The sequence below is a fragment of the Urocitellus parryii genome, chromosome 2 (genome assembly GCF_045843805.1).
Source record: "Urocitellus parryii isolate mUroPar1 chromosome 2, mUroPar1.hap1, whole genome shotgun sequence".
Lineage (NCBI taxonomy): Eukaryota > Metazoa > Chordata > Mammalia > Rodentia > Sciuridae > Urocitellus > Urocitellus parryii.
This window is the reverse complement of record NC_135532.1, coordinates 216126531-216153223: the sequence shown is the minus strand read 5'-3', so window position 1 is coordinate 216153223 and position 26693 is coordinate 216126531. Positions and strand designations below refer to the sequence as shown.

The following is a 26693-nucleotide window of genomic DNA, read 5'->3' as shown; positions in this document are numbered from 1 at the left end:
GCTTACCAGATAACACCACTGTTAGCTAATTCCCTTCACTGCCCACAGCCCTGCCTCAGTCAACACAGTGTGACTCATCACATAAACCAGGCACTAATGCTGCTCTGGAAAATCCCCTCAGGACTTTTCGAGGAATCCAGTGATACCCATAGAAAGTTCTTGCTGAGTTCCCCGAGGCATCTCCTGCTCTATCAGGGCATTACTTAAGAAAACACAAGTTTAGACAGGATAACTTAAAAATATCAAAACTTTGCAGAAACAGCCCCAAATAAGAAAGGTTAAAAGGAGAGAAAAGACTTCACATAGACTTTTTACAAGTTCACTATACAATCTTTTTATTTCCAGCTTAAAAAAAAACCCAAACACTTAAATTATTAGGAATATATTTACAGGATCAATCACATTTTAAGCCAGCAGTCAAGACATGAAAGCCTGCTAAGGGTCTCTCACTGTGACAGTCCGGACAACTCATTTGCCCAACTAGAGTTAAGGAGAAGACTGGCGGCCGGCCCAACCAGTAGTGAAAAGAACACGACGGGTGTGTGAGGGCCAGGTTTCGGATAATGACCTGCTTTTTTAGTGTTTAAGAGAAGGCTTAATTTTTCTGAGATATTCCTGTAGAATCACTCTAGAAACTTGTATGATTCAGAAAATTCTTAAAAGCCATAAGCTTGCCTCCCCAGGAGACCCATTATCCCCTGCTGGGTGCTGGAGGCCTCTGGGGAGGGAGTCCCAAGTGCTGTTCTCGGTGAGGTCCGAGCTGTTTCCCTGCTCAATGTGCTGGTGCCGGAGGTCCGTGGGCTGGACTGGTGCTTTGATTCAAAGCATTTAGAGAACATCTTCTCGCTCCTTTTCTGGAAACGAAATGATGGACACAGAGTTCCAGGTGTCATCCTTTTGTGAGATGTCCTTGTCCAAGGCCTCTAAGATGGGCTGAACTGGGTCTTTTAAGTACTAAAAAAGGTTGAAAACAAACTTGCGATTAGTTTATCAGTTCCTTGTACCAGACCTATTACTACTTTACTTTTAGCTGGTAGATTCATATTTTATCTGGGTAAGACTTTACCCTGTCCACATCTTTGTGTGTGTATGTGGCACTGGGGATCAAACCTAGAGCTTGACGAAGGCTAAGCACATGCTTTACTGCTGAGCTACACGCCCAGCCCTGAAATAACTTCTAATAGTGAACACCCCCGTCATCCCAGGAGGAGCTTTAATACTGACCCAAGGCTCAACACGTTAATCCTTTGAAAGGGTGTAACTCTGGAAAAGCGAGACAGAAACACTTGCTGCTTTCAGGGGAGACTGGTGGATTATGAATCCTAAAGTGTCTTTAAAAATGTAATTTGCCAGGTGCATAGTAGCGCACACCTTTAAATCCAGTGGCTAGGGAGGCTGAGGCAGGAGGATCATGAGTTCAAAGCCAGCCTCAGCAAAAGCGAGGTCCTAAGCAACTCAGGGAGACCCTGTCTCTAAATAAAATACAAAATAGGGCCGGGGTTGTAGTGGTCAAGTGCCCCTGAGCTCAATCCCTAGTACCAAAAAAAACAAACCAACAAAAAACCAAAAAAAAACCCCAAAAAACTTTTCAGTCAAGGAGGACAGGGACAGGGACTGCTCGAGCATTCAGCCATGACAGGGTAAAAGAGAAAGAGTTTCCAGCAGGTCCTCAGCCCCTGCATCACCTGTGGTTTCCACTCTACACAACACAGGACACGAGTCCTGGGGCTGTGCAGCTGGGGCCCCGAGGGAGCCGAGGCCCCGCTGTGGAGGGGTCTCAGCACTGAACTTGCTCTTTGCTCCTGCTTTTAGCCATAAATTCACCATGTTACTGAGAAACTGTTGCTTAGCTCTTGCAAATGCTGAAGGGTACCAAATACAGTGAGCTGAGAGCTGACTGATTAAAGGAGGAACAAAATCGTATCATGTGCTCTTGTGAAACCTCAGAAATAGAAGTGAGATATGATTCATTGTTCTCATGTAACTTCAGCGAACTTTGTAGATATTTTTCACACTTTCCCAAGAAAGCGAACTGAAAGACCCTGTTTCAGAGGCGTGACCTAGAGGAACGACTCACAGGGCCCAGCTGATGGTTCTGCTGGAGACGAAGATTATTATTGCAAGTGAAGTTCCAAGGTCCAGTGACAGCTGTATGACCACATTAACCAGGGAGGTTCTGGTAGGGACCTTCTTACAAGCTTATGCATTTTAAATATATCATTAGGGATGAAGGAACAGACAACTACAGGTCTCTCTAGAAGTGTCACAATGTTTTCACAGACTTGGACTTGACATCTGTTCATTCTAGACACAGCAAAATAAGAACCCATTTTTAATACCTTTACTCCAAATTCACCAGAGAATAACATAAAATCTCTGGAAGCAAATGATTTTATTTTGCAGTGTTGGGATGGAACCCAGGGTCTTGCATGTGCTAGGCAAGCTTCTGCCACTGAGATCCACCCCAGCCCTGGAAGCAAATACTTTTCAATGTTTTTCTCTCAATTAGTTTTAAAAATGTCCTGACTGTATCCTCAGAATTCCCAGCCACTTCCCAGAGCCTCAGAGGACTGGGCTGTGCCAGAAACGAGACGGTACACAAGGCCCGGGCCACTTTTCTTTCTCTTTTAAAATGCTGGTTCCATCCCCTGAGTGCTTGGTGTACGAGGCCTGGTGCTCACAGCCCGGGGTGTGTACGTTTCTCCCTAAGTCTGCCCAGGCTCCTGATCTGGATCCCGATCCCTGAAGGTGAAGATCTGGCTTCCCATTCTTCAGCCAGGCTTTTCTCCAGCCAGTGAAGGACAGACCCCTGCCTCTGGGAAGGGCCAACCACACAGCCAATCTCCCGGCCAGGCTGGGACATCTTTTTGGCCAATCCTGTGCCTTATTTATTTATTTTTCAATAATGGGGATTAAACCCAGGGCCTTGTGACATGAGGAGCGTGCGCTACCACTGAGCTACACCCCAAGTCCTTTTTCTTTTCTTTCTTTCTTTTGAGACAGTGTCTCACTAAGTTGCCCAGACTGCCAACCTGCAATCCTCCTGCCTCAGCTCCCCGAGCAGCTGGGATTACAGGCAGGTACTACCACGTCCGGCAACCCTGTGCCATTTTTGAAAAAAAGATCTATTTTGTAGTCAACCATACATATAAAATTTGCCACCGTCACCATTTTGGGGTATCTGATTCAGTGGTGCCAAGGACATTCACAGTGCTGCACAGCCACTGCCACCAGCCATCTCCAGAATTCCACCTTGCAGAAGTGAAACTCAGAAGCACTCCTCCGCCCCCAGCCCCGATACCACCTTTCCACTTTTGTATCTCTATGAACTGCCTATTCTAGGAATCTCAAATAAATGGAATCATATATTTGTCCTTTTGTGACTATCTTTTTAAATTTGGCCCAAGGTCTCCAAGATTCAGGTTTCATGATGTATCAGAATTTTTCTTCTTCAGGGCTGAATGATACTCCATTGTATGAATGTTCCATGTTTCCCTTATCCAATCACCTCAGTGGACCTTGGCATTGCTTCCCCCATTAGATTTTGGAGAATACAATGAACATGGGTGTGCGAATAGCCCTGGCCCCTTTTTAAATGAAATCTGTGTTCACAGCTTTGTCCATGGCAATCATGGGGGGCCAGGCGCCGGTGGAGGGCCGATGCGTCACTCATGTACATGTGTGTACACTTACCTCCTCTATCTGTGCCGGGATGCTTGGCGGGGTGCGAAACAAGTATTTAACCACGCTTCCATATTTCAGGACCAGGAAGAAACAGGCCCCTGCCAGGAGCAACAGCGACAAAAGGGTTCCCACAGAGATCCCGATGACTTGCTGTTGCTTGGCGTGGGCTGCAGAGATGATATAAAAGTGAACAAGGGGACCTTCCCACATGACACGAACCCAAGTTAACTTTTCATCTGACAAGGCTTAAACAGGATTCACGTCCCGGTGAAGCAGACGGCTCCCCTTCCTTCTGTCCCCACCTCGTGTGCTTAAATTGATCCCCGAGCCAAAAATCCAAAATCTGAAATGCTGCAAGATCCCAAACATTCTGAACCCTCAGACAATACCACCAGTGGACAACTCCACAAGTGACCTCATGCAGGGATCACACTCGAAATGCAGGTGGACTAAAATCACTATAAAATTCCTGGGCTGGAGAGGCAGCTCCGTGGTAGAGTGCTTATGTAGCACGTGGGAGGTGCTGGGATCAATCCCCAGTGACAGACACACACACACACATTACCTTCAGTCTATATGTACAAGGTGTATATGAAACAAATGGATTTTGTGTTTAGACATGGGTCCTATCTCCAAGATATCTCATCATGTACATGTGAATATTCTAAAAATCTGAAAAAGTTTGGAATCCAAAATACTTCTGATCCCAAGCACTTTGGATAAGGGCTCTTCAGCATGAGGCTAGTTGTGCTGCTGTTCAACCTCATTGTACCTGCAGTCAGGTACTCTCTCCAAACCCCCTTCTCCCTGGGTCTCCTCACTCCCAACACTGGTTGCCTCATTAGCATCCCCCAATCTCGCTATTTGAGAAGTATTCTTCTCCCAGCTCATAAAGGATATAAGAAGGTGTGCTTACCATCTGCTGTTGTTTCGTAGCAAGATGTGTTGCTCAACTGCCCATGTCTGATGATATTTTGTGTATTCCAGAACAGCTGGGCTTCAACTTGTAAACAGTATATTCGGAAGGGCTTCAGATTATCCAACAAAATAAAGTTGCTCTGTAAAGGGCCTTTAACCTGTTGGAACATCACAACATGCATGTAAAGCACCCAGACGTGGCGTTGAGCCACTCCTAGTTTTTCCAGAGTTTCCTCAGATTCAAAGTGAACACATCAAAGAGTAGTAAGATATATATTTTTTAAAGGAGCCATTAACTTGCAGAGGACACATTTTTTTTTTTCTGTGAAAATTGGAGGGCAGCCAGGTGCTGTGGGTGGCCCACACCTATAATCCTGGTAGCTCGAGAGGCTGAGGCAGGAGGATCACGAGTTTAAAACCAGCCTCAGCAATTTAGTGAGGCCCTAAGCAACTCAGTGAGACCCTGTCTGTAAATAAAATATAAAAAAGGGCTGGGGATGTGGCTTGGTGGTTAAGTGCCCCTGGGTTCAATGCCTGATTCTCCCACCCCCACCCCCCCAAAAAAAAAAGAAAGAGAAAAAGAAAATTGATGAAAAGTGCCAACGGCTAGTAGATTTTTCTCCTTTAAAGTTGACATCTTGTGTCTTACGGTTAAGCTAACCTGGATACTTTACTTTGGTCAAAAGAAAAAAAGAATATTCTAGGAAATAATGTTCTTTAGTTCCCAAGCTGCTTCAGGCTTGAAATGAGATGCGTTGATTCCCCATGCTGTTCTTGTCAAATGACCCTAAGCACTTATGGCACTGGGAGAAGGCTGGACTCTGACTGTCCAGGGCTGACCAGGCCCTGTGATCTGATGTCCCTTTGCCAACTTCCCTGCCTGCAGTCCCCACGCGTACCAGGCCTTTTCAGACCTGCTGGTTCTGCTCCACGGAAGGTTCTTTTGCGTTCTAGTAGACTTAGACCTGCTCACATATATCCTTTCTGCAGCTGTTCAAACCATTTAGACTGTGGTCATGGATTCTTTGTTTTCTTGGATATGAAAAGTGCCCGTGGGGGTGTCAACATCAAAGGGAGCCTGATGATACGGGAGCCTTCTCCTGATGTCACTAAGGGTCTTTTGGAGGCCTCACTGTAACTAATATGGAACTCTAAGACCTCTGCAGTCCTTGAGGTTTAACTATATAAATGGTTTGAATAGAAACAGGTCCATTAAAACCTCCCTGCACCCTGGCTCAGAGATGGCACAGGCATCATGGACGACGCACTAGCAAGGTTTGGACCCCAAACAGTGGGCGTGGGTGATACCAAAGAGGGGCCCTTTAGATACACCTGGCAGGCTAAAGTCTCTGCTCAGTGTGTGGAAAAATGGGTTTTGAAGAGGGAGAATTAAAACTAGCTCAGGGCTCAGACTCCAAGAGATACCAGGAGACCCCGGTCTCTTGGCCCATGTTAAAAGTTTTCTTTCTTCACCTAAATTGGAAACCCCAAAGGAAAGAAAATCAAAACAGAGAAGAAAAATGCTCTTGCCTGTTGCATTCCTGGTTTCTCCTCATAATAGACAGTATACAAAAAAGTGACCATGGAGGTATCAACTTCAAAGGGAGGGGAGACAGCAATGACCAGGGTCCCTTCTCGTGGGGTCACCATGATGTGTTTTGGAGGCCCGACAGTAACTGAAATAGAATCACAAACAAAAAAACCATATATATATATACGCATACGGACACACCCACACAGACACTCTTATACCGAATATATGTACTATATGTACGCATGTATAATGTATAGCATGTACTATAAATATAGTGACTATGCAGTGTGTTTACACACATACATTTATGTTTGTAAATGCAATGAGGTTGCCTTCAGATGCACAAAACCCTGAGGGACTGTTCTGGGTTTGAGATTTATTTGGAAGTCCACCTCCAAGCAGAAGGAGGGGTCCTTGTAGGAGCACACATCTCAGCCCAGAGCAAGCCTCTCCTGCCTCTCGGGGGACAGGTCAGTATGAGGAGGTGAGATCATATCTGGCAGGTGCAAGATCCTCCCTGGCCAAAAGGCCACCAGAGCCACCATCTCTTGTGGAGTTGCTCCCTGGTCTCAACCAGAGACCTACCCAGTTATAAGAATCATTGCACTTGTTGGTGTCAAGAATATGGCTTTCCACCAGGTATTTAAGATTGGTGCCAGTAGTTGAAATGCTCTTTTCCAATCAGGGGTCATTTGACCAACAGCAATAGCTTCTGTTTTGTAGTGATACAACATATTTATCAGATTCCCAGAGAAACAGAACTTTTAAAAAATATTGTTTTAGTTGTCGATGGACCTTTATTTTATGTATTTATATGTGGTGCTGAGGATTGAACCCAGAGCCTCACACATGCTAGGCAAGTGCTCTACCACTCAGCCCCAGCCCCAGCCCCAGCAACAGAACCTTTGACCTTTGGTTAACCAAAGGTCATGCAGAGGGGGAAAATATTTGTTAGCCCTCACCTATGACATAAACATACATTTTCAATATAAATAAGTGGCATTTACTATTTACTTTTGAGACAGGGTCTCACTCTGTTTCCCAGACTGGTCCTGAACTCCTGGGCTCAAGTGATCTTCTGGCCTCAGACTTCCAAGGAGCAAGGGCTTCAGGGGTGCACTACCATTAATCACTGAGCCACATCCCCAGCCCTATTTTGTATTTTATTTAGAGACAGGATCCTGCTGAGTTGCTTAGGGCTTCTCTAAGTTGCTGAGGTTGGCTCTGAACTTTCAATCCTCTTGCCTCAGCCTCCTAAGCCGCTAGGATTACAGGCTCGGGCCACCATACCCTGCGTATTTGCTAACTTTTAACTCTAACTTTTAAGAGTTTTTCTCCTAGCTTCTTGTAACAGTATGTTTGAACCTAATAACTGAGAAATGTTGTTGTGGTGTAAGTCTATTTATTATGGCTCTTTATATGATTCATAGGACAACCAAGGACTGTGATTCATGATGTTTGATGGATGAAAGTTTATAGTGTTTAATGAACAACCGTGTATATGGTATTATTGACTGGAGGAACTCAGATCAAAGTACAGGTGTATGCTTCAAGTTCTGAGGGCCATCTTGGCATATTTACATAGGAGACAATCCTATTGCATGTTCACAGTGGTGGGGCTGGATCTCCCGTACGTCCCACGCTTGCCCTGGGTGCTCCAGGTTGGCAAGGGCCAGGCACACCATTTGGTTGAGCTTCTCTGTCAAAAACTGGTCCCTACAGGGTCTGCATCTGTGTCTTTTCATCTCATCGTTGTGGTGTAGGAACTACATCCAGATGATGCCAGGTGGCAGTGCCAGGGCCCCTGGCCCACTGCCCGCTGTAGCAAGATTCTAGGCCTGGCTGCCGGGGACAAAGAGCTCTTTCTCTGAAGCTGCTCACAGACACTCTCCTGCACATTCCCAGCTTCCCTTTTCAGAGCTCAGTGAACAGAGCATGGACAGCACGCTGACTGCAGGCCTGCCCACCAGCTGCAGGCCTCTTACCCCCGCTTTCTCTATGTGCGTCCATGTGCGCGCAGGGAGTGGCTGGGCACGTGGATGCCCGCCAGGACAGACCACTTCTAGGCTGAAAGGGCAATGCTCACAGACCTCCCTTCTGAACACAGCCCCGGTCTGGAATCTGATCTCCATCTGATACGCCTCATTCCTCAAGGGAAAAATAGCCTGCTTTCTCAAGGGCCCAGGAAAGAGTGGCTTGGTGAGCAAGGGGTGACCAATGAGAGCAGCCTCAGGCGCCCTGAGCTCTGCCTGGGGTTTAGGTGGAGCCTTGCGACAGCCATGAAAGGTGATCCCCACTCCCCAGAGGAGGAAACGGAAGCCCAGAGTGACACAGGCAGCAAACGGCTGTGTTGGGATCTGAACCCAGGTCTGTATGACACCAAAGCCTGCTGCCTACCCCCGCCCCACTCCTCCACTGTGTAAACCGTCTTCACGCTGGCTACTGACTCTGACCCCCCCAAAAGTGGTGAGGGCAACTGGTGGGCCTCGAGACCATCTCTGCCTCAAATCTTAGAAGCCAGGAGGCCGCAAGAACATCGCTGCTCAACTCGGGCTGCGAGACAGGGAGTGGCCGCTGGCTGACACCAGACCAATAATTTTCATGACAGGTAGTGCTTCTGTCACCATCTCTTGTCCCCTGGGTAGTGTTGGTAACTATCCTGACTTTTTTTTTTTTTTTAATTTCCTAGTTCCCACTCAGGTAATACTTCACAGCTCAAATGTGTGCTGGTTTTCAACTCAAGGACAAATGACTGTCCCTAGTAGATGACCAGCTGGTAGGGACTTCCTTGTGTTTTCTGTTCTGATCTGCATATCACCTAGAACAAACCATTGACTTAAAAAAAACAAAAACCACCAGCCAGGCGTGGTGGTGCCTGTAATCCCAGCGGCTTGGGAGGTTGAGGCAGGAGAATCGAGAGTTCAAAGCCAGCCTCAGCAATTTAGCAATGCCCTTAGCAACTCAGCGAGACCCTGTCTCTAATAAAATATAAAAACAGGCTGAGGATGTGGTTCAGTGGTTAAGCACCCTGGGTTCAATCCTCAGTAACAAAAAACCAAAAAAAACCCAAGGTTTTTATTAAGGAAAATTTCAAACACAAAGGAAGTTGAGACACGATCATAACACAAGCTCAAGTATTCATCGTGCAACCTAACCAGGAACTTACAGCCAGTTTGGTTTCTTCTGTGCTCATATACTTTGTCCTTGTCCCTCGCACTCTGAATTATTTTGAATGAATCTCAGACATTACATCATTTCATCTCAAATACTTCAGTAGGTACCTCTAAAATATAAGACCCTTCTCTCCCCTTTTTTGTTGTAGTAAAATACACATAAAATTTATTGTCCTAACTAAGACCACCCCCTCTTTTAAAAACATAACCAAAATATCATTATAATATCTAAAATAAATGAATAAGAACTGCTCTATGTGTCATCAAATATCTAGACGACAGTTACATTTCCTCAACTGTCTTATGCTTTTCTTTAGTTTGTTGGAATCAGGATCCAAGTAAGCATCATACTTTCTGTGTGCCCGAACCAGAGACACTTAGGAACTTCTGGCATGGCTGACCAGGCCACAAATAGACTACTAGCATCTAAGAGTCCTTCTGCCCCAACCAGTGCCTGGGAACACACTGGTACATTCAACAAATATTATGTGGCAGGCACTGTTTAAGGTTGGATGAAATCTTTCTTCAGTACAGAATTAGTTGTGCCAGAGCAGGAGGGTCAACAGTGGAGCCAACATGCTACCGTCCCATCTGGCACAGAGGAAAGGGCCAGGTGAGGTGGGCATGGGCTAGGACGTAGCTCAGTGGTAGAACAGTGGCGTAGCATGGAGGAACAGGAAAAGACAGGAAAGAGGAAGGGGAAAGAGGAGGAGAAGGAGAAAATAGAATGGCCTGTGTTCCGAGAACTCTGGATTTACAAAAACAGGTGGTGGGTCAACTTTGGCTCCTGGCCTGGCAAGTCAACACTCTCTGGCATCAGCCCCCAGGTCTGATCATCCTATCCACTTGTTTGGGGCCAGTATTTAGGGTGAGAGGCAGGACTGAGGCTGTGGGATGCGTACCACTCACTGAAGAGGCACGTCAAGTTCTCTTACCGTTCCGATAGTGTTGAAACCAAGGCATGGTTACCCAGGCAGAAACGAGTTCTCCCAGCTCTGCTCGAAGACGTAAGGTGACGTTGAAATACAACGGGAAGCCCTTCGAAAGGCCGGCTGCAGTGAAGTCACACTCTGTCGCTGTGATCTGAGTACAATTCACCATATGGACATCATACCATTCACCAACGGCGCTGCGAAGGAAAACAGGGTTTAAATTCACAGAATTCCTCTTCTTCATGGGTAAGAGTGTCCTGAGAACTGTTCTTCTAAAAATCAGCCTTAATATATAGCTTCTCAGTCTTTTGGCAAAGATCAAGTATAAAAACAATTGACAACTAATTCACATACCATAGGGTTTGCTTATTTTAAAACAGACACTTCAGCAGTTCTTAGTATATGCACAGGGTTTTATAGTCGCCACTAGGAACATTTTAGAGTCATTTCATCACCTTGAAAAGAAACCTGGTAGCCCTTAGCAGCAACTCTGCATTTTCTCTCAACCCCTGCTCCTGGGTAACCACTAATCTACTTTCTGTCTCAAGAGCTCTCCCTCTTCTGAATGGGATCATACAATATGAATGGAACCATATGATATGATTGGACTTTTTGATTGGAGCCTTTCACTGGTTCCTTGTGACAAGGTCCATTCATGTTGTAGCACGTACTTCACTTTTTTTTTTAACCAAATAATATTCCATTGCATGGATAGACCACATTTTGCTTATGCAATCATCATTTGGTAGACATAGGCATTGTTTCTACCTTTTGTCTAATTTGAAAACACAAGTTCTGGTGTGGACATAAGATTTTAATTTTTTGCAGTATGTACCTAGGAGTGGAATTGCTGGGTCATATGTTAACTCTATGTCTAACTTTTCCAGGATGTTATAGCTTGGATATGAGGTGTCTGTCCCCCCAAAAGCTCCTGTGTTAATGCAGGAATGTGCAGAGGAGACATGACTGGAGTGTGAGGGCTGTAATCTAATGGGTCCATCTTAGTCTAAATGGACTGGCTGGTAACTATAGGCAGGTGGGGTGTGGCTGGAGGAGGGTCACTGGGGACGTGCTCTGGAAGGGCTGTTCTTCCCTGCAGTCCCTCCCGGCCTTCCCTCTCCGCTCTCTGGCTGCAGTTAGGTGAGCAGCTTTCCTCCTCCACACCCTGCAGCCATGATATCTGCCTCACCTCAGCCCCTGAACAGTGGAGTCTGCCATCTATGGACTGAGACCTCTGAAACTGTCAGCCCCAAATTAACTTTTCTTCCTCCAAATTTTCTTGATGGTCCCAGTGATGCAAAACTAACCAACACAGGGCACTTGCCAGACTTTTCCCAGAGTAGCTACATTTTATATTCCCACCGATCATGTCTGAGAGTTCCAGTTTCTCTGTATCCTCAAAACACTTGTTATATCTGTCTCTGATCACAGCCACCCTAGTTTACACCTACACCTGGGTGTGCTTGGTATATCACTGTGGTTTGATCCGCATTTCCCTGATGAATATTGGAGTTCAGCATCTTTTCATGTGCTTATTGGACATCTATATGTCTTCTTTGGAGAACTACCTAATTAAATCCTTTATCTACCTCCTAAGTGGGTTATGCGTCTTTTCGATGAGTCTTAAGAGTTCTTTACATATTCTGGATTCAAGTTCCTTATCAGTAAGTGGTTTACGAATATTTTCTCTCATCCTATCCCACAACTGATTTCAGTGCTTCCAACTCAGCCTTGGGAGCCCACATCTCAGAAATGATCCTGAATTGACAGAAGCTCCACTCCTGCTTCCTGCTAGTGTGGAGTTTGTTTTTGTCCCATCGCTGCCCATTTAAAGAGGGTCTGCCTCGTGCATTTGGAAATCCTCGCAAGTGATAGTACATTTCCCAGAGCCCCAATGCCACGTTTCCATGAGAGACTCGGGTCCTCAGCTCTGACTTCTGTCCTTGTCTAATGAGACAGAGTTTGGAAGGGCCTTGGAGGTGGAAGTTAGGAGACTGAGTGAGGGACAGTGGGCAGTGTCCCTTCTAGGAACAAGATGTGCCCTGAACTACAACTTGGCCTAGAAAGCAACAGGTCCCTCCCTGTTCCCACAGCCCCAACCTCCACATACCACATGCTTCTAGTGTACCCTGACCCTGTCTGAGATGCACCTTCTATCAAAGTGGCAAGTGACAAGATGAAAGCCATTTCAAGATGTGTGGCCAAGGCTTCTGTATATGTAACATGCAGCCTCAGGGGTCTAGGCCCTATGGAAGGTGGGATCCCAAACTATAGGCACCTTTCCTCAGACGGGCAGGGTGTGTTCCAGAAGGGGTAACTCACTTCTTTTTCAAGATATACAGATGCTTGAAGATACTCTGACCTTCTCTCTGCCAAGGCCAGCTGTTGAACTTGGAAGAAAAACTCCCAACATCCTAAAGGCCCCTTGCCTGACTCAACATGGAATTGACCATGTTCTGCCTTCTGCCCTCTCCTCCACCTTGCCCCTGTGTGAGAGCTACTTTATAAAATTGTTTCTCAGATAAGAAGCTTAAAGAGGAACAAGACAGCCAAATTTAAATGAGAGCTGACACATGGGGCTTGGCAGTTTGGGGGTAAGGAAGAGTAGAAAAGAGTGCTGCCTCCCTATTTGTGTGCAGAAGGTAACAATCAGGCGCTGTTGGCCCCTTTTAAGTGAGTAACAAACGCACACAGCCTCAAGACCATGCCACTGCCCATCGTCAGCCTCTGCCGCATTAGCCGGCCTGAACTTTATTTACCTGGAAAGTCCCACTGCCTCCTCCTTGCAATGAACTAGTTTGGGTGGCCTCTGCTCCATACTTTTATCTATCATTATTATTATTATTATTTTTGGTACTGGGGATTGAACCCAGGGAGGGCCATGGGCATACTAAGCACATTCTGTACCACTGAGCTCCACCCCTAGAAAATCTCATTTGGAAATCGACCCTCATTGTGAGAAAAAGCATAGCACAGTGCATAGGTGCTTGCGGTCTGGAGCCAGATCACCTGGGTTCAACTCCTGGTTACCTAACTTCTCTGTTCCTCAGTCTTCTTATGCACAAGAGAGAGGTCAACTGTAGTATCTGCCTCCTGGAGTCGTCATGAGGATGGAGTGAGTGGACATCAGTGGACTGAGCCAGTGCCCAGGGTCCAGTAAGCACCTGGTAAATGTCCAACAAACAGAACCCCACTTCTGCCTTCTAGGACAGGCTCTGGAGTCGACTCTCAGGTCTTCTACCACTACCCCAGCTCCTGTTTTTCCACACCAACACGGTCAGAGCTGCTGCTGGCCCTGTTCTCGCCTCTCAGGACTGAGAGCTGGGAGTGCCTCTGGAGGGCTTCCTTCTGGGGGGACTCAGCTCAGGGTAACACACAGCTAGGCCTGGGTTTCTTTCTGACCCACGTCCCCACATGCTGAGACTCTGCTGGCACAGGCCATATGCCTGGAAACTGAAGAGTCCTCTCCAACAACACTCTGAGCCCTCCTCTGAGGCAGAACCCAGGTGGAACCTGCCCTTCTACCAAGTTCTAAGGCAAGGAGGTGGCCATCACCACACAAGACCAATGTAGGGCAGGACCCTGCACAGGTCACATGACCATGAAGTTGGCCCTACTTTCAGCATTCAGAAAACATAATTTCTGAGAAGTCAACAGGAAATTTTCAGGAAGGGAAAACCACAGCCAATTTATTGACTAGCATTCCTGAGCCTTGAAAAGAGACGTATATTTGTAGACTGACTAGAGGCATCAGTATTACAAAAAAAAAAAAAAAAAAAGATTGATTTTTTTTCAAAAAGTCTGGTAGTTTCATATCATATACTAACACCAACATGGCTCACGGTCTGTCCCCAGGAGTGCAGTGCAAGAGCCCTGCCCAGCCTCTATTAGGCCACTTAAAAAACATTATCAAAGTTCGTTCCCTTTCACCCATCAACCCCTCTTCCAGAAATGTGAGAAAACAGAGATAGGAAGATGTGATTTAAGAAAGTCACCAGCTGTCACATATCTAGCCCTGTAATGGGGAAAATTAAATACAGCACATGTAAGACTTCATATAAGACATTCAATAAAAATGTCTAAACAAAATAATTATCTGAAGAAAGTGCTTACACACTTACTTATGTTAAGTTAAAAGGAAAACATAAGGAAGGAAGCAGGACCCCAAAGAATAGTCTCAGCTTTGTGTCATTCTTCTACACACACTATACGAATTTAGAAAAAAATTTAGAGAGAAAACTACTAAAATGAGAATAGTGATTATTCTTGGAGCATATTCTATCTTTTCTACTTTTCTGGGTTTTCAGATTTTCTACAAAGAACTATTGTTATTGAAATAAAAAAGACAACAACAAAGAAAGAATGTTTTGAGAAGTCAGGTCTGAGACTGAGGCTGGCAGCAGCCCAGGCAGGCTGTGATCTAGAAGGGCCGCTGCCCACCGTCTGCACGTGCAAAAACAACCAGAAATTCAGGAGTTTTCGAGATATATATATTTTTTAATTTTAAAGTTAAATCTTTGAATTTGTTAATGTTGGTGACTAATTGAAAAAAATAATCAGACACTGGGACCACACAGCCTGCAGGCCGTTATCTGCAACCTATGATCTGAACTTCAAATCCTCCCACAAAGTGCACCGTGTCATTTTGGCTTTGATACTGCGACTATCACAAAAACAAAGGCACCTTCATTCATAATTATAATACTGTTTTTCTAAAAGAAAGTGAAAAGTTTCAGTCCCACCTGCCTCAAATTTAATTAAAAGTCCCAAACATACATAAATGAATCTGAGAGAAAAAAAAAAAAAGCCTCATTTTCGGTTTTTAGTAACTGCTCCACTTTTTCTTTTATTAAACCCAACCTCTATCCTTGAGGGGAAAAAAAAAAAAAAAAAAAAACGAAATACTTTCCAAAAAGAAAGAAAGCAAAACAAGTTAGTATATGATATGAAACTATCAGACTTTTTGAAAAAAAATCAATAAAGTTTTTTTTTTTTTTTTTGTAATACTGATGCCTCTAGTCAATCTACAAATATATGTCTCTTTTCAAGGCTCAGGAATGCTAGTCAATAAATTGGCTGTGATTTTCCTTTCCTGAAAATTTCCTGTTTGCTTCTCAGAGATTATGTTTTCTGAATGCTGAAAGTAGGGCCAACTTCATGGACATTTGACCTGTGCAGTTGCACAAGGCACCACTCTCAGAAGGTATGTGGTTTGATGCCCTGCAGTAGCACCTTGAATTCTCAAAACATTTTAAACAAGGGCACCAAGTTTTCATTTTGTACTGGGCCCTGAAAATTGTGTAGCCAGTCCTAGTGGATTGTTCCATTTAGGTAACTTATAATAACTGGAGGAAGTGATTCAGATTCAAATACTTTTGTAGTAGGCATTTAATATTGAATAATATATCCATAGGAAATGAAATCAGTATGTCAAAGAGACATCTGTACTCCCAAGTTCATTGTAGCACTATTCACAGTAGCCAAAATGGAAACAACCTAAGTGCCCATTAACTGATGAAGAGATAAAGAAAATGTGGTACAGATACACAATGGGATGCAATTCAGCCATAAAAAGAATGAGATCCTATCGTTTGTAACAACATGGATGGAAATGGAGATCATTATGTTAAGCGAATAAGCTACAAGAACTCACCCCTACTTTGAATCTAAAAAAGTTGCTCTAATAAAAGTTGAGAGTAGAATGGTGTTTATCAGAGAATGGGGAAAGTAGGGAGGTGGAAGAATGGGGAAAGTTGAATCAACGGGTACTTAGCTGCAGCTACATAGAAAGCAAGATGTTCTGGCATGCTGTGGCACAGAAGGGCAACTGTAGTTAACATAATGTTTTGTATATTTCAAAAAAACTGGAAGAAAGTTTTCACCATAATGAAATGATAAATGATGAATGAGACGCCAGAAATGTTTAACCTGACAGACACATTACACAACATATATGTGTCTGGAAACATTCCATGGTATTCTACTAATATGCACAAATTTTTATGTATCCGTTACAAAATAAATTTTAAAATTTACTAGGAAATCCACTTCTCTAAGAAATCAACTGCCTGTAATTTTTCTACATTCCCTTCCTGCTCTTCACCATAAATACATTCCACATTTTACAGTCACAAAACTTTTTTTTTTTTTTTTGGAGGTGCTGGGGATTGAACCCAGGGCCTTGTGCATGCAAGGTAAGCACTCTACCAACTGAGCTATATCCCCAGCCCTACAGTTGTGACCATAGAACATATAATTATCTTTTTCAGTTATTGCCTACCCACTTCGTTTCGTAAGTGAGCATGCTGCAATTTGCCATTTTCCTACCCATAGATATGAATATACACTTCAAAGTGTATCTTTGTGAATATGGTTTTGTTTTCTTTTTTGGGGGTGGGATGGGGTTAGATTATCTGCTTGGGGTAAAAGTAATAAGGGCAGTCTCATGACTTTTTAAATGTATAAATAATAAATGCAGAATTGCTTTTCAAAGGGCTATGCTAATTAATCTTGCATCCAGCAGCATGTGAGCAACTGCCTTCTCACAAGCACTGAACATTGTCATTTCTTTAAATTTTGTTCAGTAGTATAAAATGAATTGGTCAGCAACTTTACCTTAATCTTCAATTAACTTACTCAGCAAGGTAAACAAATACTCACTAAGGACCTGGATTTTGCCAGTCTTTTTATATATGTTTATGTTGCAAATCAAGTGAAGGCAAATTATGAAAAAGCTTGGAAAGGAGGTGAGAGATATCATGAGGGGCCAGAATAATATACTACTCAAAACTGAGAACCTGCTGAGAAACAGAATTCATTGTGATTAACTGACCAAACTCCCGATGAGACTAAATTGGCCTGTGTGGTTAAGACACTCAGATTTTTAACTATGAAGAAGGTGAAGACTTGACATCTGCCTCTTGTTCTTCTAAGACCAGAATTCAACCCTTGTCCTGAAAGAATAACGTTTCTTATTCGTTTCTTAGTGAAAGAATGACGTTTCCTTAAAGCAAAACGCCACGGGGTTAGAGAGCAGAGTTCTCTGCTGCACCACTGAAGCCTCCAGACGTGTGGGAAATTGTGAAATCTCTCTTGGAGATTTTAAAAGGTTAAGAGAAATATCCGCTTCCCCCGGATTTCATTACGGTCCTGCTACGAGGCAGTGGCCAGCAGCTGGCCCCAGGGCTCCATATGACCCTCCCACAGCTCGCAGCATGGACCCAACAGAGATAGCCACTTACTATTTATACTGAACGCTGTAGACAACTGGTCTGGTGTCATTGACTGGGAACGGTGACTCCCAACTCAGAACCTGTTCCAAATTGTACAGGCGAATCTTCGGGTGCTGAGGAGCAGCCAGCTGGGAAAGGGAGTCTTGAAGGAGTCAAGAATGAGAGAAGAGGGGTGGGGAGAGGGAAGAAAGTGGGAGGGCAAATGAGAAAAGTCAATTTCCTAAACCCTTAAAGGCACATTATCAATGTATCATTCATATAATTCTATTTTTGTCAAAGTGCAGAAATGGTACACTGTTCTCCATGGGCATGTCCCCTTCCCACCTGTGACTGCAAAGGCAGCACTATTGACATAGTAAGTGTGGGGTTACAAAGGTACCTGGGGCTACCTCGCCACCAGCACTGTCCAGTCGCTAGGAATAGTTCCTGGGAACTGCAGTTGGTGAGACTGGAATCCCAGGTTCACTGTTCATAAGTGCACTTGAATCTACACTGTCTGAGCCTCAGTTTCTTCTTCAGGAATAAGGGATTGCAAATAGTACCCCATGGAGTTGGGGTAAAGATTACATTGCTGACCATGTGATGTGCATTAGCCCTAGATTGGTTACCAAGGAAGTTTTTGGTAAAACTCTGTGAATCTGCACAAAAACACCCCAAATGAGGTGGGCCAAAGCCCAAAGGTGCAAGAGAGGTGAAGGGCTGTCTTCTGGGCTTCAGAGATTCTCTGTTTCTCAAGGACCTCAAAACAAAACAGTCACTGAGATACCAGATACACTGCAGATTCCCAAGTCTCACCGGAGATCAGGAAATCTGCATTTTCTTTTTTGGGGGGCACTAGGGACTGAACTCAGGGGCACTCAACCACTGAGCCCCATCCCCAGCCCTATTTTGTATTTTATTTAGAGACGGCGTCTCAATAAGTTGCTAAGTGCTTCGCTGAGGCTGACGCTGGCTTTGAACTTGCGAGTCTCCTGTCTCGGCCTCCCCAGACACTGGGCTTACAGGCGTGCCCCACCGCACCCAGCTGAAATCTGTATTTTCAACAAGCTTCCCAGCTCATCCTTAGGCACAGGAGAGTTTTGAGAGCCATGAACAACAAAATCCTATAGTCCCTACGTGCATCAGAAGCCCCCTCTTTGGGTGGCCTGTCGGGCAGATGCTTCATAGGACTGGGCGGGAGATTGAAAGCAAAGAGTGTTTCTCTAGAGAGAAACCATGATAACACTTTCTCTGATTCAAAGATTAATGAGAAATGCTCAGAAGATAAAAAGAAAAGTTGAAAAACACGCTGTTCCTGAATTCAAAGCAGGAAATTCAAACCACATATTTTCAGTAAATGCCTCCAAACCTGAAGAACAGGGTGCCAAGCAGCCTATGGCCTGGCCTGCTGCTCTTCTGAGGGACAGACTGCCAAGGGTCTGTGACCACTTGTTTACTTAGAGAATGTCCATCGCCTCCACTTCTATAGGCTCTGGCTGACCTTCCTCCTAGTTCCTTGTCAACAGTTAAACAACACTTCTCCTGACTTAGGCCAGGCCTCACAAGAACCTGGGCCAAAGGCAGACCAGCAAAACAGCGGGGTGGGAGGCAGACCAGCAAAACAGCGGGGTGGGAGGCAGCCTGCTGTGGCTGCCAGGATGGGGGAGATCCCCAAACTGAGCTGAGAACTAGCGCCTGCTTCCATGGGGGGCTGGGCAGTGGCCCCTGGGGTGAGTGCTTGGCTAAGGCTGGGCACCTATCAAGTTCAGAACTTCAGAAACCTCTTTTATTGTCTGCATTAGGTTTCTATTGCTGCTGACCACAAACCGAGTGGCTCGTAACCACCTGGATTTATTAAATAATCTTCCAGTTCTGGAAATCAGAAGTTTGAATAGGACCCACAGGCTGAAGCCAAGGTGTGGGCAGGGCTGTGTTCCTCCTGGAGGCTGCAGGGCAGAATCCACTCCCTTGCCTTCCCCACCTCTGACGGCTGCTTGCGTTTTTGGCTCATGGCACCCTGCTCCGGCAATGCTGGGCCGGCTTCTTCTGGAGCTACCATCTCTTCTGCTCCCTCTTCCATCTCCAAAGGACCCTCTGAGGACACTGGGCCCACATGGCCTGACCATCCTGGACCATCTCCCCATCTCAGGGTCTTCAATGTAATCACATCTGCGGGGTCCCTTGTGTCATGCCAGGTTCCAGGGATTCCGTAAGGACATCTCTGGAGACCACTAGACTCCTACCACACTGCCCCTTCACTGTCCCCCATCTCTGGGGAGGAGACAGCAGGAATACTCTCTGCCTCCCGTCCTCCATCTCGGGGCACCCCGTCTCCCCAGCCTCAACATCCAGTTGAGAAAGGAAGCCCCATACCCGGGGCTGACAAGGAAGTGTTCCCACCCTAACCCATGTGTGGGATGGCAAACTGGGTCCCTATCAGGGCTGGGACAGCGCGCAGTGGCACCCGTGAGACCCCAGGTTCAATCAGCACTGATCGCTGTCAAAGCTGGAGTTCCCAGGCCAGCTTCTACTGTCTTCAGCTTCCACGTTCCCCAGCCTGAGGGGGACACAGCTTTGTCTTCAGGGGGAGTTTCTTGGAGTTTCAGAACTCTGGGCTCCACGGTGCCAGACTGCCCATTCACTGAAGGACCTTACAAAACTGCTCTCCTCCTGTCTCCAAAGACCCTCTTTGAAACTCACCCTCTTCCTTCCAGGCCTTGTGGCTCCTTGTTGGCCCTGGGAAGCACCTAGCACATTCCTCCTCGGGACTCTGCCCTCCCAGGTCCCTTTCCTGAGAGCCCTCTTCTCCGGCTGCTCAGGTGCTGCCTGATATGAGCCCTGGAGTAAAATGACAAACTGCCCTCTGGACTCTGTCCCCTGCAGTGACTTTTCTCCAAGGCACTGTGCATACCCGAGTCCTTCACGGATTCTAGAACTAGATCCCAGAACTAGATCACTTGGGCTTCTTGCTTCTGGCAAGGTGTCTGGATCTCAGAATGGGACTGGCAGCAGCGTGCTTCACAGGGCTGCTCGGAGGCACCGAGGAGCTAATTTTAAACATGGTGCTGGCATGGGATCATGCATCATGATCATCGCATCTCCTCACTGCTGGCAGCGGACAGTCTCTCCTAGGCAATGGAGGGGGTGTTCCAAAAAGGCAGGGTGTTGCTGGGTTTGGAGCTGTTTTAGTCCCAGGGCTCAGGATTTACTGACTGAATGGCCTGTTCTTTAAAGATTACATGGCCACTTTCTTGAGGGTTGCATTATCCACTCAAACCCACGCAACCCACGAAAAGCCAGGCTCTCTGTCCCTTCCTTGAGTTACCTAGCGTTCCCCATTTCTCTGGTTTCAGAGGCTGGGCGGTGGGGCTTGACAACACTGGAACACAGGTTTACCTGGATGGCTCTAAAGAGTCAATCAATATATTTAGGGCCACAGCACCTGCCTTCAATGGTGTTGACAGAGGCTCCATGGGAAAAGAACAAGAATTCAGGGACAAAGGGCCTCAGGTGGAATCCTGATCCAAAGCCTATAGCCACTGAGTCTCAATTTTCTCAAGAGTAATGAAAGGCAAACCACACACTGCTGTCAGTGTCACTTTAAAGATGTGACTATTTCAGGGTTTCCTGATTTCTCATGAATGAATGGCTTTTTCTGCAGGTGGTGAGCCGCAACTAGTTTCAAAGACAGAGTGGCCATAAATGGGTGGCCCGATGCTGGGCAAGGTATTCCATGGTTCTGTCCTGTCCTCTCATAGGCAGAATAGCACCCGCCGCCCCCACCCCCCCCCACAGTGTCTGTGCCTTGTGAATATGTTGGATTACATGGCAAAGGGGAAACAAGGTTGCAAATAAAACTTAGGTTCCTAGTCCAATGACCTTACAATAGGAAGATTATTCTGGGATATCTGTGGGCCCAATGTAATCACAGGGTGTTTCTTTAGAAGCTGACAAAAGCAAGGAAGTAATTCCTCTCTCTGGGGCCTCCAGAACTTTGACTTTTGTCCTGTGAAACTCAGATCAGACTTCTGACCCCCACAACTGTAAGATAGTAAGTCTGTCTTGTTTTGAGCCACTAAGTGGGTGATGTTACGTCAACAATCAGAAACTAATCAAGTCCCACCCAGGCCTCATGGACACCCCAGCTCCTACCAGATAAAAACTTAGATAAATCCTTAGAAGGGTGCACAGAGGTCCATGCTACCTTCCTTCTCCATGGTCTTGGAGGAAATGAGTCATCAACTACTAATGGCAAGAGGAAATAATCCAGGTGTAACCCATGAATTGTGTCCACTGCTCCTCATAGTCACAGCTCCTTCTAAGCCACCTTTCTGCCCCAACCTGCCACCTCTGATGCTTCCTTCCCCAACCCACCACCCCAAGCTGTCCTGGATCCAGGCATTTGGGACTTTATACAAACTTAAAAATAGGCTATCCTGGTCTGAACGACATAGTTTGGTTAACAACTCACATACAGATCCTAAAATACAATTAACATTAACTTATCATTGATCTCCACAACCTAGGATCAGCTCTTCAGGATCTTTCTGCTTGGTGGAGGGCATTATGATGAACATGAACTACATGACATTAATAATCTCACCTCCAACACCCTACAAATGAGAAGTAAAAAAACATTCCTCATTCCTCATCCATTCCTCACTTCAGTAAATACTGGACATCAAATTATTTACCTAGATCATTTGTCTAAAGGACAGTTTTGCTTTCTTGGGAATAAAATAGGAAGATTATCTACTTTGAAAGAATGGTTGAGAAAATTAAGAGAATATATATATATATACACACACACATACATACATATATATGCTTGGCACCTTGACTTAGAAGATGGTTCAATAAATGGTAACTAGGATTATCATTTGTAATGTTAGCCAAAAACATCCCACCTTCGTGAGAGTTTTGATCACAGAGACTGTGGACAAACAGGAGACTTAAGGAACATTCATTTGCAGTGGTTTTGATGTTGTTGGGGATAGACCATCTTTGTCAGAAGTCTCTAAGCACATTAGAAGGTTTAGATGTTCAAGTTAGCAGCTAATGGCAATACAGTTCTGCAGCACAAGTACATATCCATTAAGCAGCAGCTACAATTACAAATAGAAGCCTTAATTCTTCAACACTCAGGTAATTAAATTGACTTACTACATTTTCACACTGTTGATTACATTTTCTCTTTGGAGCAAATGGCTACTCAACAGAGCCTGGTTACAAATTGTTGGGTCTGATATTCTAAGGGATAGATATTATAAATCTTGGTTTCAAAAAAATTATTCCAACACTTTTGTCTACCTGCTCTGGCCATAAACGCAATCTCATTATTATTAAAGGACACTTGTAAATCAGGGAATAGTCTGGAAACTTTTCTATTACCTGCTTGCCGTATAATCATTGTTAACATTTTCACTTTGTGTTTTGACTAAAAAAGGATTTCTCTTTAAAAATATCCCAGTTAGGGGTTTGGGATTGTGGCTTAGCCGTAGAGCACTCGCCTAGCATAGGTGGGACTCGGTTTGATCCTCAGCACCACATAAAAATAAAGGCATTGTGTTGTGTCCATCTAAACCTAAAAAATAAATATTAAAAAAATCCCAATTAGATTTTTATAAAAATTATTTAGTACGAAAATTTCAAATTGCTTTGATTAGTATAAAGCACTACTACTTTTCAAAGGATCTATGGGTCCAGTTTATTGTCAATGAACTATAGAACAAGACTTTTGTGGAACACAGTAAGTTAATCATTGGAAAGATGGACACACACCTGGATGCTGTAACAATTTCAAATTGTAAAGTTTTAAAAATGGACTCATCTCAAGTGATCTGTAAACCGTTCACAGGCTACCAAGAGTCAGTGACACACCCTCAGTGGCCCTGATACAAAGTACCATTATTTGCCCATCACCCAATTGGGCAATTACCAAATGTCATCTGAGGAGGCCTAGGCAGGGGACATAAATAGGTTCCTCAAAACTTGAAGCTGGGGAGCATCAGAATTGAGACTCAAACTGACTCCTATGGAAATGTCTCCTATGGAAATAGTCAAGCATTTAACCAGCGCACATCCTTATGGGCATCCCCTCCTCCCACTTTCAGGAGAGTCTAAACTTAATTGAGGGTCTTTGCAAGAAAAGCGGGTAGAAAGAACCAAATCCCCAACATCACCTTCAAGTGGGAGGAAATCTCTAATTTCGTGAGACTATTCAAGTGTCATTCTACCTTTGATATCATCTCTCTATAGGAAAGAACCCAGCAAAATACATGTGCAATGTTCTTTGACACTGAGATCTTTTCCTTTTCCTTTAGTTCTGTGTTCGGCTTATTGGTCATTTAGGGTCAGAGGTAAGGAAGATGGGGAGCCCAGGTAAAGTGGGTCTGGGCAGAGGAGAGCTGGGATTAAAATCCTGGTTCGGCTGACGTCCCTACCCTCCTTGCAACTGGAGGGAAGTGGTCATTTCTTATAAATTGAGTCCCTGTCCCTGGGCTGACCCCTACAGCACCAATCCTTGCTGCCTCTAGGAAGGTCTGAGTCCAGCTTTCAGGTCCGGCCACTGGAGAGGGCCCTCTGGAAGGGGATAAGCCCACTCTAGCCGGGGTTAAGAATCTGCGGTCAGTAGAGGCAGCCCTTTCTCAGATCTCTGGAGTGTATTTTCCCTTTGATCATTTGGAAAATCTGGAGATCTGAGCGGCAGTCAGTTCCAGGTTTGGTTGTTCTGGGCTGGGGGAGAAGAAGCGGCAGCGCGTCCAGCTTCGTGCAGGGGTAACGGGAGTGTCCCCTGGTCTGGGAAGGATGTCCCAGGGGCCAAGATCCGGGAGAGGTGACGGCCGTCCAGCGGCTCCCTCCAGCTGCTCCAAATCCTTGCATGGTCACTGCCTGGAATTCCCCGCCGCCCACTCCACACTCACTGGGGGCTCCCGGTGGGCGCCTCCGGGCCGCTCCACTAGCTGCGGGCACCCTCCGGATCCAGGCTCCGACACAACCCTTCCCGATCCGGCATGGTGCAGACCCCTGCCGACCGCGACACCCCGCGGACCCCAGCGCTCCGGGAAGTCCACTGAACCCCACCCAATCCGGGCACCCAGCGGCGCCGCAGGCGCTGTGGGCACTGGGCGGACCTCCACACCGGCCAGGGCCCCGCACACCCACCCGCAGCCGCCCTGCCCAGGCCTCCGGGGGTCCTAGCCAGGCTTACCTGGCGGGGGCGCCGCGGCGCGCAGGCAGCTGAGCAGCGGCGGCAGCAGCGGCAGCAGCAGCCACAGCCCTGGGGGCGCCGGCGGCCGCATGGCCCGGGGCGCTGGGCGCAGCAGCGGTCTAGCCTCGGCGGCCCGGCCCCTGATGGGGTTCGCCGAGCCCTCAGGTCGCCGCCGCGGCGGCCATGGCGAGCGCAGAGCGCAGGGCGCCGGGCCCGCCTCTTCCCGAGCGTCCCGGGAGCTGGGGAGCCCGGCTCCGGCGCCCCGCTCCGCCCCGCTCCGCCCCCAGGGCCGCCGGCCGTCGCGCCCCGCCCCGCCCCGGCGCGGGACTTTCCCCCGTGTTCCCGGGAAAGCCGCGGCGGGTGGCCCCGCACTGTCCACGGCGGCAGCGCCCCGCGCATCCCGGAGCTCGGGACCACGGCCGCCTTCCCAGCGCGGAGCGGGCCGGCCTCGGCCTGGCCCAGAGCAGAGTGGAGAGGGGAGCCCGCCGGGTGCCCACCTTCGGGGGGCTTGTGATCCTTCTGGAAAGACCCCTCGAAACCCAGAGCTGGGGAGGGGCTTGGCTGGTCATTCGAGCCCCCATTCCCGTTTGTCTGCCGCTGCTCTGGTGCCTGGAGAGCACGATTTTGAGGATTCGTCCCTTTAGTTTGAACTTTTATTATATTTAAGGCCTCAAAAGTACATATTGAGCTTTTTAATTTTTTAAAAATTTTTTAGTTGTAGACAAACGCAATACCTTTATTTTATTAATATTTGTGTGGTGCTGAGGATTGGACCCAGTACCTCACACGTGCCAGGCAAGTGCTCTGCCTCTGAGCCATAGCCCCAGCTCCCACATTGAGCTTTTAAGGCTTTTGTTGAAAAGGGTTTTAGGAGTCAGAAAGGGCCACTTTAACGGAAGGAGCAAGGAGCGGGGCTTGGTGGATCCTGGGCAAAGAGCAATGGGAACTTCCCGCATTTCTTAATAGTCTGTGGGTTTGACCCTGAGTCATGCCGTGGTGTATGAGGAAGTAACCCCTGGAGCTGGCCAGGGCCAGGCCTGACTTAGAGCAGGAGTCTGAGCCTGCTCGGTTGCCATTGCCATGCCTGCTGGGAAATCTTTGAGGCCGGGACCTTCTCCCAAGACCTACCTTAAATCCAGCTCAGGCAGAGGGGCCAAGGAGGGGATGGGTGGAGGGAGACCAGAAATTAAAGAAGGACACCTTGGGGGATGTGACTTGGTGGTAGAGCACTTGCCTACAAAACGTGAGGCCAGAGCAGTGGAAAAGTAAAGAATGAATGAATAAATAAATAAATAAATAAATAGGTCATCGATGTCCCGCTCAGCAGGTTGGCAGGTAGTGTTGGGCAATATAGATCATTACTTTAGGACTTCCTGCCTTTTAAAAAACTTTCCTGTTTTTAGAGCTCTTTTGAAGCCAGGCCAATGTGTGGTGAAATATGTGGTGAGATATCTAGCAAGTCCTTGAATTGTGCTTTGAGTATTTCAAGATACAGAGGTGTATTTATTTTCATGTTAAGTGAAAACAGCAGGACAAGACTTGGAATTCTTTCCAACAGGAGGCATTGAAGATGACTAGTCAACTGGCTAGGTGCCTGCAGTCTGTAAACTCAGCCACTTGGAGGCTGAGGCAGGAGGATGGCAGACTTGAGACAACTTAGCCAGATCCTGTCTCAAAGCAAGAAATAAAAAAGGACTGGGAGGTAGCTCAGTGGTAGAGTGTCCCTGGGTTCAGTCCCCACTACCCCCGCTCCCACAAGAAGACCAAAATAAGGCTATGACATAGGTGGTAGAGTTATGAATAATAAGTTTCCTTTTTAAAAAAAACTTTTCTTTTTTCCCTCCCACTGGTATTTTACTTTTATGGGGGGAGTGTACATCAGCCTCAGCTGAGGCTAGGAAGGGTCTAGGATCAGCTTTGAGGTTGAATTTTCAGGAGCAGCCACACTGAGCCTGTGGTCTTGACCCAGGATACGAAAGTCCTGGAAGCATTTATTTTTCCCCAGCTGGAGAACCTCTTTCCAGAACTCTT

General features: G+C 46.3%; 1 protein-coding gene across 1 annotated transcript; it reads right to left on the bottom strand.

The window, feature by feature from the left end:
* Window positions 1-328: 328 nt before the first annotated feature.
* Ifngr2 (interferon gamma receptor 2) lies at window positions 329-24925 on the bottom strand. The gene is made up of 7 exons (XM_026393541.1): window positions 24663-24925; window positions 17483-17615; window positions 10245-10438; window positions 6133-6278; window positions 4601-4760; window positions 3694-3851; window positions 329-954 (listed from the first exon to the last, which is right to left on the bottom strand). The coding sequence occupies exons 1-7, from the start codon at window positions 24751-24753 to the stop codon at window positions 829-831; spliced, it is 1008 nt and encodes a 335-aa protein (XP_026249326.1). The 5' UTR covers window positions 24754-24925; the 3' UTR covers window positions 329-828.
* Window positions 24926-26693: the final 1768 nt, after the last annotated feature.

Bases quoted from the DNA above. Each gene is read 5' to 3' on its own strand.
- Ifngr2 (XM_026393541.1), bottom strand. From the start codon at position 24,753: ATGCGGCCGCCGGCGCCCCCAGGGCTGTGGCTGCTGCTGCCGCTGCTG. The intron at 10,439-17,482 runs GTAAGTGGCTAT...TTTCCTTCGCAG, and splicing joins TACAGCGTTCAGTATAAATA to CGCCGTTGGTGAATGGTATG. The intron at 955-3,693 runs GTAAGTGTACAC...AACCTTTTTTAG, and splicing joins TCCCGGCACAGATAGAGGAG to TACTTAAAAGACCCAGTTCA.